The sequence below is a fragment of the Pteropus medius genome, unplaced genomic scaffold, assembly GCF_902729225.1.
Source record: "Pteropus medius unplaced genomic scaffold, Ma_sr-lr_union100, whole genome shotgun sequence".
Classification (NCBI taxonomy): domain Eukaryota; kingdom Metazoa; phylum Chordata; class Mammalia; order Chiroptera; family Pteropodidae; genus Pteropus; species Pteropus medius.
The window spans coordinates 10,579,073-10,594,099 of record NW_024350319.1 but is presented as its reverse complement, the minus strand read 5'-3'; the positions used below and the strand labels follow the sequence as shown (position 1 = coordinate 10,594,099).

General features: G+C 36.6%; 1 protein-coding gene across 2 annotated transcripts in view; it reads left to right on the top strand.

Moving 5' to 3' along the window:
• Positions 1–3,388: 3,388 nt before the first annotated feature.
• The window catches only part of USP33 (ubiquitin specific peptidase 33), a 44,225-nt gene continuing 32,586 nt past the window's right edge, over positions 3,389–15,027 (top strand). The window contains exon 1 of one of the 2 annotated variants that reach the window (XM_039838627.1): positions 3,389–3,599. In XM_039838627.1, the coding sequence (XP_039694561.1) occupies positions 3,561–3,599 (39 nt within the window). In that variant the 5' untranslated portion in view covers positions 3,389–3,560. The remainder of the gene's footprint in view (positions 3,600–15,027) is intronic. The other variant, XM_039838628.1, reaches the window with a different exon arrangement.

Here is a 15,027-nt window from a genome sequence, read left to right as displayed (position 1 = left end):
TTCACAGTCCTGGAGGGATCCCCAGAGTTGAAAAACCAGGGAGAAAGTAGAACAAGGCCAGGGGTAAGGATGGCAGGAGTAGTAGGGAGGGAATAGCAGAGAATTTTTTAACTGTATGAGTCTGGAATTTTTGACATTTGTACTAGACAGGATTTTTTAATACCAGAAAAAAAAAAGACTATTTGTTCAGTACTAGAAAACGACTGGAGGACTTTTTAATTACTTGAGAAATGCTAAAGGCTTTATATAAGATTTTGTCCTGGGAGGAGAGAGGGATCCTCAGAGATTCCCAGAGGTGATAATGAGAAAGAATAAAACCATTTTCTGCTTGTCTCTTACAAAATCCAGCTTGTTAATCAAATTAGGAATAACAGTTTAAATCGGTTTCTGTCACTTATAACCAAAACCAGAAAGCCTCAGTTTAAATCAGGGTTTCTCAACAGTGGTGCTAAAGATGTTTTGGACTCTCCTGACATGTTAATGCAAAGGAATGTGATTAAATCTTTCTTCCTCCAGTCTTTCTCAGGGATATTGCCAAATATCTGCTATGGGGCAAATATTCACCATCTCTAGTGGAGAAACAACAAATACTTGAGTTCTTCAATGGTAGGCTTTGAGAATATTGTAAATAAGATAGAATTACTCACTGCTCTTACTGAGCTTACAGTTCAGAAGAGATAGGCAAAAAATTAAGTACGCATAAAAATCTTAAAATAATTAAAATTTGTAATAAATTTTCTAAAGGAAACAAAAATGAGAAATAGTAGGATGAAGAGTGCTACTTTAAACAGAGAATATCTAGATAGTAGTTAGCAGGTGAATAAGGGATAGGAGTTTCGGGTATCTGGTAAAAGTGTATTTGACCAAGGGAACAGCATTTGCTAAGGCTTATTCTGTCTTGGGTACATGAACATCAAACTGTATGTTTTTGTATTGCTATTTTTTACTTGCCATTACTCATTTGCAAAAATGAGAAGGTATTTGTTTTGATATGACCATTCAATTGTCCTCCTTCGTATCTTATCCCTACTTCTTTTCTTCCTTCTTCTCATCCCCCACCCCCACCCCCACCCCTGCCTCTGCATTAAGAGAGCCTTCAATACCTGGCCTGATGCACGATTCCTAGGCCAACAATTCACATCGTATTCAATACAAATGGCATCTGTAGAGTTCTATTCCAGCATCAGTATGATTCAGTTGGCTGTCTACCTAAGCCATGAAATGAATAGTTTCTCTTCTCTGTTAGAGGAATTGACAGATTGATTTCCTAATGATAACAATCTTCCTTATAGCCTATCTAGATATTATTTGAAGGAAAGTAAGGAATTACAGATTCTGGATTAAGGGATAAAAGGATAAATGCAAATGCCTCAGGGTGGGCATGGAGGGTGGGAATCCATGGAAGTTAAAAGTGAGATATATACTACATTGTCAGAGTGCATTTGCTTCATGAAGACTGGTCCACAGCAAGGACTTGACCTGGTGTCCACCTGGGAGGCACTTGCCTGCTTTCATCTTGGCATGACCACACCTGCCTTGAGCAGTCACATCGTTTGTCTTCTTTGTGCCCTAGAACATCTGAAGAAAAGATAAGCCCTAAAAGACCTTGATTACCAAGCAGGCTGGTGGGAGGACTTCGAGGTTGGACTAAATTCTTGAACACAGCAATAACAGAACACGTCTGATATGTTTTCAATCCAGTGCAGGAATTTCTGAAGCAATGACTTTTGCCTTTCCATCTATTTGGTTGTCTTATCGATCTGTTGATATATATGTATATGTAAAAGCTCTCTATCAGTTATACACATTATAAATATTTTTTCTTAATTGCTGACTTGACTTCTCAATTTTTTATAGTGTCTTTTGATGCAAAGATGAGTTTTTATAGGTGACACATAATTTTTGGCAGCAAAATTACTTAATAATGAAACAGTATCAAACCTTCGGAATGCTCTTTTCACTGCACAGGATTCTTTCTTACTGTCTCACTCATTTCTAAAACATCACTTTTACTTTGAGGACATAGGTTAAATTTATACATTAAAAAAGTTTGTAGTTAGCATATTGCTGAGAGCCACTTGTTAACACAGCAAAGGTCAGAAATTTTAAAACACTTGACTTTTTTTTCATATAAACCTGTAAAACTCTCCTTTAAGTCAGATAGTACTTTGCCATAAGACATCAGAGAACAAACGATATTCATGATCATTCTCTTATCTCTTTACAGAGTATAAACATTTAAAACATTTAGATATTTGATTTTTAAAATAAAAATTAACCACATTGTCTGACATCCTGTAACATGAAAACTGCAATATTTTGAAATATGCTGAAAATAAAGAGAGGAGTGGTGCACCCTTCAAATTGTGAAACTTCCATTTTTGCTCAGTGAACCTAGGTTAGGTAACCATTTGTGGTGCAAACTGAGGTCTTGGTGTCAATTCCTACATGGAATGTTGGCAAAGGTTCATTTCTTCCATTCTTACCATAAATTAGAAATAGAAGCTCCTGCATTTTCTACTTGTTTCTTTTCTTTTCTTTTTTAAAAATCACCTTTATGGGTAAGAAATTGGTTATCACAATATTTATCAAATACAGGAGGCTTAAAAGTACCAATCGATACATGTTTTTAGTAAACAAAGGAACCTATTTGTTTCTGATGGAGAGTGCGCCTCTTGCATAACTTTTGGCCACATACTCCCATTTTGGAGACCAAAAAGAGGTAATCGAACAGATTGAAACTGGCAATTTTAACAATAATTTTTATTAATTTAACTGTTTTTACTTTTTGCATATCGATCATTTGAATGAATTTTAACAATTACATAAATTAGAAGGCAGGTCTCTTCCAATGCTCTAGGCACCAAGCAGATACTAAGGTTTCAATAAATATTTGATTTGATATTCTTGATTTTGGCCTAGGGGAAAATGCGAGAGATGAAGTTCTACTTTACAAATGTGGAAAAGGAAATACAATTACTTTCAGAGAATCTAGGTCCTAAGAAGTTGGAAGAAAGAGGAGAGGAGGGAAAGCAGTGTTGAATTGAGTTGTCTAATATTTCTCTGTACAAGGTCAGTAACCTGAGGCTCTTCAGTCGCCACAGGTAATGCAGATTCTGTTATGCATCGCGTCAAGACCTGCCAATCGTCGTAATGTGACAGTAGAAGAGGGGGGTAACACGTGTAAAAAAGAAAAGTGCTCAAAGCCTGAAAGTGCTCTGCAGGTACGCGGTCCCTGTATCACTAACAAATTCGGAGGTGAGGGCAAGCCTGGGTCTCCTTACCTGGGCTGGGACTCCGCGGCCACACCCCAGCTGCGGGGCGGGCGCGTCTCACAGCCCCGCCCCTCCCCGCCCTCCCGCGACGCCCGAGACGCCTGGGGCGGCCGCGGAAACACCGGAAGGGGCCGCAGCTGCTGCGGGAAGTGGCGGGTGCGGGAGGCGGGGACCCCGCAGGCTGCGGTGCTGAGCCGTTTTCCGGCCGTCCAGACGCGACTCCGCCCCTCTCCGAGGCCAGGAGAGGAAAAGACGAGCTTGTGGAGGTGCGGCCGTAAGCCACTGATGGCCGCGCTGGCGGGGCCCGTGGGGAAGGCCGTGGAGGTGAGCGCGTCGCTGCTGGGAGGGGCGCGGGGCCGAAGGGCGTCTCGCCTGCCGCTCGGAGCTGGTCTCGGTTCTTGCTCCCGCGCGCTGGGAGCTGCAGCCGCTGCGTCGGCCTCTTTTTCTAGTATGGGATGGGAGTGGGCGCGCGGGCTAGAAGGCCTCAGTGCTCAGCATTGCAGGGATGATTTCGTGGCCGCCTCGGCAGGGGTCGGCGGAGGTCGCGAGTCAATCGTAGATAAAGGTCCCCAGGGGCCGCTCCATTGGGAAGCGGGAGGCAAGGGTGGTGAAGCGAGTCTCCGAGAGAGGCTTCACTCCTTTTCTGGAGGTCTCCCCGTTCCTGCTTTCCGGCCCCTCACGGTGGGCGCAGAGAAAACCCCGCAGTTCGCTGGCTCCTGGGTCCTGGTTTCGCTTTGCGGCGTAGTCGGGGTGCTGGTACCCATTCGTGCCGCCCCGAGGCCCCGTTAGTTTTGTTATGAACGGGAAAACCTGGGCGTCATCGTCCCTGGAATTTTTCTTCGACCAATGTTTGATCCCATACTGTTTCAGACGTTACCTCTTATGGTCTGTCCATCTGCAGCTTTTGTTTGGGTTAAATTTTCAGAGTGTTGTGTCCCAAACCTTCACTCTTAACATATTTACCAACTACAAAACGCTCTAGATTTGAATATTTACAGGGTGCAAGTTGAGCTGTTGGATGACATTCTTCTGGGTATTTTGCATTCCACTTAACTATGTTTAGGGTTTACATTCCCATATAATTAGTATTAGGCTGGAAAATTGGTCCAGAAGGGAAAATTCTGGCAGGAGTATAGGCTTGAAACTGAAGATGAATTTTACCACAAAGATCTCTAGACTTCTTGCTTAATAGATATATAGAATTATAGAACTTTTTAGTTTTAATTATTATTTTCTTTTAAGAAAACCTGTTTCAAAAAATAATAAGGTTGTCCTAGTTACATTTCTGGTTGAGACAGTTGTATTATCTGCAAAGTTATGACCAAATCAGATAATAGGCTATTGACTTTGAACCTGTACAAACAAATATTGTTGGCGAGCCTGAACAGTACAAAAATTGTTAGTGAATTCATACTATTAATATAAATAAGGGCAAAAGTAGGAATCTTATTTAAAGACAATGCTAATTTTAAGAAAAATTGTAAGTTACACTATGCCAGGGTCTTTATATTATGTCATTTACTTTTGTAGGATTAAAAAAAAAAGGACAGTACAAAAACATATTCCAGGGATAAAATATTTGACTTACTGCCGTTTGCAAGAGAGATAGTCTATGTAAGATTGCTTCTTAGTTTTGATTTGGTTTATAGCCAACTTTCACTTTTTTGTCTTTAGCGAACTCTTTATAGCCTACCAATAAGTAAATAACATGTGAAAATTAATGGTATTAGATTGTAGTAAATAGTTTCTTTTAAATATTTGAAATTTTGAGTTGAGATAATTCTTACATTTATTTATTGCCGTTAGAATTTTTATTGACCTTTCACATTGAGTCTTACTTGATCTTCATGCCAATCCTCTGAGTTAGGAATGCCAATAAGTAAAGTCTTTTCCCATGACAGAAGCATTTTGAGATTGTGTAAAAGATCAGAATTTTCTTAAAGCCTGAAATAATCTTGCCGAAGTAACCTTTGATATAAATTGGAATTTAGATAGATATTGGAGCACTGTGAACTATGACATATGACAGACTGTGCACTCTGCAAGAAATTGAAGTATATAAATGGTGAAAGATTTTTGGTGAGGAATATGAAATATAGTCATTTCTAAAAAAGAAAGTACTAAGTAACAGCTTTTTTTAAGTGTTTTTAAACTTTTTTTTTTAAGTCTGCATGTGTTTGCAGGAGCATTTTGATAAATGGGATCGTTCCAAAGAGTCCAAGATGTGTACAATATTGAATTGTCTATAAAAAGGAGTATGAATTTTGTACAATATAGTGTATGTATTAAGAAAACTAATATTTAAGAAACAATGCATATATCAAAATAAATGTCCCTTTAAAAAGTTACTTTAGAAGGCTAAAGAGGTATATATCCTTGTAAGTCTACCAGCCCTTTGGAAAATAAAGAGAATGAAAACACAATTTCTGCCTTCAAAGAACTTATAGTCAGTCAAGCTTGCAGTCAAGTAGGGGAGGTTTTTTTGTTTGTTTGTTTGTTTTTGAACACAACTATAATAAGTGCCTTATAAGTACTATAAATCAGGAATTTGGAGGAGGGAGACATTTGTGATTGGGTCTTGGTAGAGATGGTATTTGAGTTGAGTGAGCCATGAAAAGTTTTTAGCAGGCAAATATTGTAGGGCATTTCTAAAACGAACAGGTTAGGTTCCTGGGAAGTTACATCTGAGAAAAGATCAGTAGAATACTTTGATAATGTTATGGTTTGTATAAGTTAGTAATAGGAAATGACAAAGGCAAATGATGAAAGACTTCATTGAAGGTATTTGATCAGCAGAGATATATGATCAACATGAATGCAGAATGAGCTGCATGCTGTTGAAGAGTTGATAAAGTTGAGTGTAGATGATCAGTCTCAAGAGGGAGATAGTAAGGTGGAGATTTGAACAGTGCTGCCACCCCCACTAAATTTATAGTGTTTGGCTCATACTTGATTGTAAGCCTTTGTTAAATTAGTCTCCGTATTCCCAGGGTCTAGCACAGTCCTAAAGTATGGTATGTAATAATGGTGAAAATATGAAACTGAACGTGACATAAAGTAAGACCATTTTCTGTAGTTTTTAACAATTTATAAAATCCTGAAACAGGAATTTCTAATATTTTTAGTAGAAGCATTATTTAGATGAATAAATTTTTATCTTTAAATAATCACCAGTATTCTAGTAAACAAAAAAAATTGAGAAAAATTCTTAGAGTGGTTCTCATTTGAAGATGGTGGTTGCACTTGCTTTTCCATGTTTTTACATGGTCTGCATAAATAGTTTTAAAGACTTTCCTAGTAATGCTGATGTACTATTATTTAATCACCCCTTCATCTTACTCAAAAGTGATTTAGGGTGAAAATTACCATCAGTTGGTTTGAGCCTCTATTACAACTCTGCCATATTAATTTACTCTTGTTCTCCCTTTCTCTTCCTCCCTCTCAGTTTCCTTTTTCTCCTTCTCTTCTCCTCTTCTCTAAGTGTTTGTCACAATTATTTCAACCAGTTAAGGCTACAGTTGACTACTTTGTCATTATTGGATTTTTTTTCTTTATTGGAAATGCTAATTAATGTTCACAAATCTCAAAGGAGTTTATTTAGAGTGAGGTTGCCAGATTGGAGTTAGTATTTTGGATCATTTATTGTGGCAGTGTTAAAAATAGATTCTAGAACAGATAGATTGCCAATAGAGAAATCAGGAGATTATATAGTTCTCTTAATAGATTTAGTAAGGCATTCTCACTAATTAGATTGTTCAGTGTCAAAGAGACATCTTTCTAGGGAGAGGGAAATTAGAAAATTACTACTAAATTTTTCCATGTGTTATGATTTGAATGAAAATTAAGAATGATTAGGGGAGGATTTAAAGAACTGTGAGATCTGCATGAAGGTTTAAGGGAGTTTGTGTTTATCAGAATATTTAAAGAACAAGAAACAGTTATTTAAGTACTCATCAGTAGATTTCATAGGTTAAAATTCCTCATGAATATGTATTATGGATTGATTTAAAAATGAAATTAACTTTTCTTCTTGTTATTGTGCCCTTTTCCACTGATACTTCATCAGTTTTTTTGGCTTGCTATTTGGGGTAGCAGTTTTCTTCTACAGTAAATATGGAAAAATTAGCCATAAGCTTATTATAGTACTGTATTTTTGCAATTAAAATAATTCTAAAGCCTAATATTTAAAATGGTACGCTCAGGCTAGGCAGATTAGTTGTAGTGGTGGAACAGTAGTGGTTGAAACTACTGATAGACAAATCAATTTTTTTTTTTTTCTGTAATCAGAGAATCTTAAAATTGACTTTTTAGTGCAAAATGCTTTCCTTTGAAACACCGCCTGTGACTGTTGGTCATCCAGTCTGTGTGTGTAAGAGTGAGGGGGAACATCCTACTTTCAAAGGTTCAACCTTCCATTTTTGGATAGCTCTTAATCGTTGAAAATCTTCACCGTTGATTGGATTTGCTATTTTTAACTTTTTCAAAAAAGTTACATAAAAAGAAAAGATCCCTCTTACTTTGATTAGTATGTCCAAATAATAGGAACACATTTGTCAAGTACTCTAATTTTTGCCTTTTGCTGTCTAAGCATCCATACTTTCAATTATTCCTCTTAATAGTTAACATTTATATATAATATATAATCCCCCAAAACTCCGTGAGGTAGATATTTGTAATTATCTCAGTTTTATAGATGAGGGAATTAGGACTCAGAGAAGTAACTTAAACCTAGTCACAAACTGAGCACATGGCGGAGCTTGGACTTGAACCCAAGTATCCTTGCTCGAGAAACTTTGCTTTTGGCCACAGTGTTGTCCTATATAGCTTTCAAATTATTTTAAGGCCTTTTATGGAAGGCATTCTTATTCTGTGGCTTTGATATTCTTCATAAATAAAATATTTCAGATAATCTACTTAGTTTATGAGTATAGTAAGACTGGCTACTTGTTTTTTATTCTGAAATGTGTTCTATTGAAAAATCGACTAAGAATTGCACTATTACATATATCTCCTAGTATCTAGACTGTCAATACCTGAAACACTTTTTTTGGCCTCACTTTAGACAGTAGATTCTTTGAATCCCAATATAGAATATTACATCCATCCTTGTTAATTTTAGCTCATTTTTCTAGTTTATTTTTTCTTTAAAAACTTATTTTTTATGATTTTATAATTAGATTTCATTGGCTTGCCTTCTGTGTCTTTATCAAGATTTTTGTTAAAAATATTGAATACTTGTAAGTACAGACCTCCTTCTGAATTGTATCACTATTAAATTAGCTACAATTTCTCCTGGCAATTTTTTCTCTCATTTGTATGGATCTGACTCTATAAATACCTTTATTTTTTGGAATAGACTGTCCAGTGGAATGCAGGCAGTTTCTCAATATTAAAAGGTTCTCATTAGGTTACCAACTATATCCTGATGTGTAACAAATATTAATAACAGGTCCCTGTGCTTTTCCAATATTAAAATTTGAATATCTGCTCCTCTGTTATTAGGATAGCAGGGTTAGACTTTCAAGTGTGAAACTTGGAGATTGTGTTGCTAAGCTATTCCTTCCCTCTCTTAAAAGTAATATCTTCAGAAGCAATTTCAAATTTGCAGATGGACACTTGAGCCCCTCAAACGTGTGCATCATAGAGCATGAATGCAATAATTTCGTTCTGGAAATTTTTTCAGTGTCTATTATTACCATCATTACGGCTGAGAAAATTAAAGCAGTCCTGTTAAGGTAGATAGAGGAAAAAATTGCCAGATAAAAGATTATAAAGGTAAAGACAAATTGAGGTCAAATTATATAACACCTTACCTTTCATGCAATGCTTGAATTTTCTTGTGTGTTCCTTAGTGATTCCCAACCTGTGAATGACAAATATTTAGAGGAGTGAGTTTTGTAGAATCTACATTTGTAGACTGAACAAATAGCATTTTCACATATGCTGACCATCTTTTCCAATGTCTAGTACCTATCTCCCCTGAAGATACTATCAGACCAGAATGAAAGCATGCATGCCTTCTTTTGGTGTACACTTTGAGAAGAAATTGAAGTAGCTAAGAAACCTTGATGTCTTACCCTCCTGTATCTGAATACCTTACTCTCAATAAGTCTTTTATCAAAAGAAGGAATAAAAGAATGATTTTGTTAACCAGAGAGAATTAACTGAGTAAAACCAGGTAACTAGAATATTAAGGGCCTTCTATTTTGAGTGTTGCATTTAATTGTAGGGAATACTGGTACAAATTGTTAGCTTTTGTTTGCACAGATTCTCATTAAAATGTTGTTTTAGTCACCAGAAAATTAATAGCAGAACAAAGAGATCTTATTTTAATCTTTCTCTAGTTCCCATTTCTTTACTCTGAGGCAACATGCAGAGTATAACCTTCAAGACTATATTTTTATGCTTCTACCACGGATGCAAGGATCATTAGTATTAAATCTGTTAATAGCTTATATCAACAAATGAAGCAGAGAATATAGTAAGCTGCTGAGAAGGCATTTGATAAAGTTTATCAAGACCATTTCTAATTAAAAAAACTAAGTAAATTAAGAATAGAAGGAAATTATAGCAAATGTCGTAAGTGGCAAAACCATTAAAATAAGGATCCTAGTATGGATGATCATGATCACTTTTATATTTAAAGTCGCGTTAGAGGTTCTAGTAAATGCATTAAAACAAAATTAAGTTATTGTTATTAATATTGGAAAATGAGAAGTAAGACTGTTTGCCAGTGTACTCAGAATAGCAATGGAGACTGAAAAGGAATAGCGAAAGAAAAATTTCTTACAGTTATCAAAATATTCGATATAGCCCTTGTGATCAGATTAATATGGTATTGGCATAGACAGATGAGCAGAGCAAAGTAGAGAATTCAGAAATATGTGCAAATTTAATAAAGGGTAAAGATAGTATTATAGTTCAGTGGCAAATGGGTTGATTATGTAATAAGTGGTGCTGGTACAACTGTCTGCCCATCTGGAAGAAAAACTGGGTTCCTGTCAAACTCCAGATGGATTAAAGCCTTGTAAAAAAGATTTAAGGTTCTTCTACAGCTTTAGCTGTGTAAAATATGAGAAACTCAGAAGCTATTATAAAATAAAAGGCGTTTGATTTTATAAAAGTTAAAAGAAAAACCTTTAATGATAGACGATACCATAAGAAAGTTAATAACAGTATTGGCATTGACATGGACATGTAGATGAATGGTATAGTGTAGAGAGCCTAGCGATGATCCCTGCATATATGGTCAAATGTTTTTTGACAAGAGTGCCAAGACCATTCAATGGGGGAAAATAGTCTTATCAACAAAAGGTATTGGGCAAAAGTATGAAGGTGGACCCTTATCTTACACCACATGCAAAAATTGACGCAAATGGATCAAAAGCCTAACCATAAGAACTAAAACTCTTAGAAGAAAATACAGGGAGAAAACTTTGTAATATTGGAATTGGTAGTGATTTCTTGGCCATGACCCAAAAGCACAGGCAACAAAAGTAAATAGATAAGTTGGACTGCATCAGATTTCTCTGCATGAAAGGACATAATCAACATAGTGAAAAGGCAACCTATGGAATGGGAGAAAATATTTGCAAATCATGTGTGAGATAAGGAGTTAAATGTACGGAAAATAAAGGACTCCTCCGAATCAACAACAAAAAAGCAAATAGCCTGATTAAAAAAGAAAAGAGAAAGGACTTAAATAGACATTTCTTTAAAGAAGATATATAAATAAATGGCTAACAAGCACATGAAGAGATGCTTAATATTTCTAATTAGAGAAAAGAAAATCAAAACCACACTGAGATACCAACTTATATCAATTAGGATGGTGCCTATCAGAAAAGAACACAAAAATAAGTGTTAGGATGTTAAGAAATTGGAATTCTTATGTATTGAAGTAGGAATCTAAAATTGTGGAGCCGTTATGGCTGGTAGTGTATGTGTATATAGTATGGCGATTCCTCAAGAAATTAAAAATGGAGTTACCATATGATTCAGCAGTATCATTTCTAGGTATAAACCCAAAGAATTGAAAGCCAGGACCTGAGGAGATAGTTGTACAGCCATGTTCATAGTAGCATTATTCACAATAGCCAAATGTAAAAGCAGCCTAAGTGTCCTGTGATGGATAAATGAATAAACTAATTGTGGTATATACATACAATTGAATGCTATTTCAACTAGGAAAAGGAAGGAAGTTCTGACATGCTACAATGAATGACCCTTGAGGACATTATGCTAAGTAAAACAAGCCAGTCACAAAAGGACTTACTGTATGTAATTCCACTTAAGAGGTACCAAGACTAGTAAAATTCATGGAGACAGAAAGTAGGATGCTGGTTGCTAGAGGGTAGTGGGAGGAAGAATGGAGAGTTGCTGTTAGAGCTTTAATTTTAGAAGATGAAAAGAGTTCTGGAGATTGGTTACACAACAGTGTGAATATACTTAATGCTACTGGACTGTACACTTAAAATTGGTTAAGATGATAAATTCATGTTATATATTTTACCAAAATTAAAAATTAAATACTTAATAAACAAATAGTAAATTTCCAAAAAAATATTTGCAATTTAGAAGGCAGGATTAATTTTACAAGAAGAGCTATCAACCTCATTAGTAAAAGGGACAAAATATTTAAAGAGGCAGTTAATGAAAGAGCAAATCTAGGAGGCCATCGAATTCATGAAAAGATACTCAAACTCACTGATTGTCAACTAATGTAAGTTAAAGTACTAGTGAAATATAGCAATATATCCATCAAATGACAAAAGTAAAAACCAGTGCCTATTGCTAGTAGAGAAAATGGTGTTGCTGTGCAGAAAATGGTATTCCCTTATATTATTAATGGAAATGAAAGTTGTTGAGTATTTTTGGAACGTAATCTTGCAAAATCTATTCTTACAAAATGGCCCATATAAGGTTATATTTACAGGGATATTTTTCATGACAGATTATGGAAACAAAGTGAATGTTTATCAACAGAAGAAGGTTTTATAGTACATATATGCTGCTGTTCCTTCAGGTTTTGTATGTCTAAAGAAGTCTTTATTTTGCCTTCATCTTTTAAGTATTATTTTATTTTTCAGTTATAGTCGGCACACAATATTATATTAGTTTCAGGTATACAACGTAGTGATTAGACATCTATATAACTCACAAAGGATCACCCCATTAAATCTAGTGCCCCTTTTGACACTGTAGTTATTACAATATTATTGACTCTATTCCATATGCTATACTTTCCATCTCCATGACTATTTTCTAACTACCAATTTTATTTCTTAATCCTTTCCCCCTTTTTCTCTAACCCCCAACCCCCTTTCCATCTGGTAACCATCAAAATGTTCTCTGTACCTATGAGGTCGTTTCTGTTTGTTTGTTTGTTTTTGTTCATTAGATTCCACATGTATGTGAAATCATATGACATTTGTCTTTATCTGACTTATTCCACTCAGCACAGTACCCTCTAGGTCCATCCTGAAAGATCCCTTTACTTTCCATTTGTGTGTCTTTTAATCTGAAGTGAATTGTAGGCAGCCTCTAAGTGTCTTGTTTTCTTATCCATTCAGCCACTCTATCTTTTGACTGGAGCATTTTTTTTTTTCATTTGAACTACTTGTTGATAGATAAGTAGTTATTGCCGTTCTTTATTCATTTTTAAAATTTATTTTAATTAGTTTCACGTTACAGTACATTGGTTAGACATCTCTATATAGTTTGTAAAATGGTTCCCCCCAGTTTCTCCCTCCCTCCCCTGACCCTCCACCTAGCCAATGTATTAATGCTAACTGCATTCTCTATGCTATGCTCCCCATCCCCGTGACCATCTATCAGCCACTGATTTGTACTTTTTAACCCTTCACCTCTTTCTCCCAGCCCCCCAACCTCCCTCCCCTCTCTCTGTCACCAAATTGTCCACTATATTCGTGAGTCTGATTTTGATTAGTTTGTTCTTTTTATTCCTTAGATTCCACATATAAGTGAAATCATATAGTGTTTATCTTTCTCTGTCTGACTTAAATACCTTCTAGGTCCATCAGAGCAATATCTCTTTCCATTCTCTTCCTTTTAGTCTTTTAACCTGAAGTGAGTCTCTTGTAGGCAGCATATGTAGGGGTCTTGTTTTCTTATCCATTCAACCACTCTATCTTTTGGTTGGAGCACTTAATTCTTTTCCATTTGTGGTACTTATTGATAGGAATGTAGTTGTTACCATTCTTTATTCCTATTTTTGAAACATGTTTTTTCTTCTTAAAGAAGTCCCTCGAACATTTCCTGTAATACTGGCTTGGTGGTGATAAATTCCTTTAGCTTATTTTTGTCTGGGAAGCTTTTTATTTGTCCTTCAATTCTAAAGGATAGCTTTGCTGGATAAATTATTCTTGGTTGTAGATCCTGGGTCTTCATCCTATCGAATATTTATTGCCAAGCCCTTCTGTCCTGCATAGTTTCTTTTGAGAAGTCAGCTGCCAGAATTATGGATGTTCTCTTATAAGTAACTCTCTGTTTTTCTCTTGCTGCTTTTTATATTATTTCTTTCTGTTTAACCTTTGGCATTTAAATTATGATGTGTCTTGGTGTGGGCCTCTTTGGATCCCTGAGTTTTGGAATTCTCTGATCTTCCTGGGGATTTATGTCCATTTCCTTCACCAGGTTAGGGAAGTTTTCCATCATTATTTCTTCAAACAGCTGTTCAACATCTTGATTTTCTTCAATTACGCCGATCAGACGGATATTTGGACACTTAATAGTGTCCCATATTCTCCTTAAATTATTTTTATTGTCTTGGCATCTTATCTTTTGCCATTCTGATTGTGTGTCCTTGGCTTTCCTGTCCTCTAGACAGGGTATTTGATCCTTTTCTTTATTCACTCTGTTTATTCTTTTGTTTATTTCATTTAATATACTTCTCATTTAAGGTAATGTGTTCTTCATTTCAGACTAGTTCTCTTTTATAATTTCCATTTCCATTTTTATGTTTTTTATCTCTTTGTCGAAGTTCTCACTGAAATTTCCCAAAAGTTCATTGAGCATCTTTATAACCAGTGTTTTGAACTCTGCATCTGTTAGATTACTTGACTCCATTATATCTGGATCTCTGTTCTGTTCTGTCATACGTTTTCTGCTTCTTTGTCTTCCCATTTTGGCTGTCTTTCTGTGTCTGTTTCTATGTACTAAGCAAAGCTCCTAAGTCTCCTGGTCTTATTAGTATGGATTTGTGACTTAGGTGTCCAGTGGCACAGTCATGAGAGGGGTTCATCTGCAGGGCAAATTTAGCCCATGCTTCTCCCCCTCTGAGGCCACCTGTTAAGATTCAGCAAGCACTCTACAGATACTGTGCTTATAGTTGCCTCAAAAGGCCACGCCAGGAACTGAGGCCAGTTGCCTCCAGTGTGAGTTGAGGCGCTGCTCAGCAAGGAGCACCTGACTCACTGAGGATAAACCTGGATGTGGCTTGGGTGGGTCTGCGAATTGGGAGAGGTGGGGTTTCAGGGAATCCTCTGGGCGGAGCAACCTCTGTTATCCAGTCCAATGACCTCACGGCAATGCCGGTGCTGTGTCCGTGCCCTGGCGGGGGTGAGGGCTCAACAGAGAATAATGGATACCCCCGGCACTTCTGTCCAGAGGGAGTCTTCCCTTGGCCCTCACTCCAACAATGTCTCCCTGTAAGTCCCTGGTGCCCCCTGTGCGCAGCCTAATTGGCACTGGTGCTCAGAGTGAACAGGTCCGTCACCGTGAAAATTCGCTT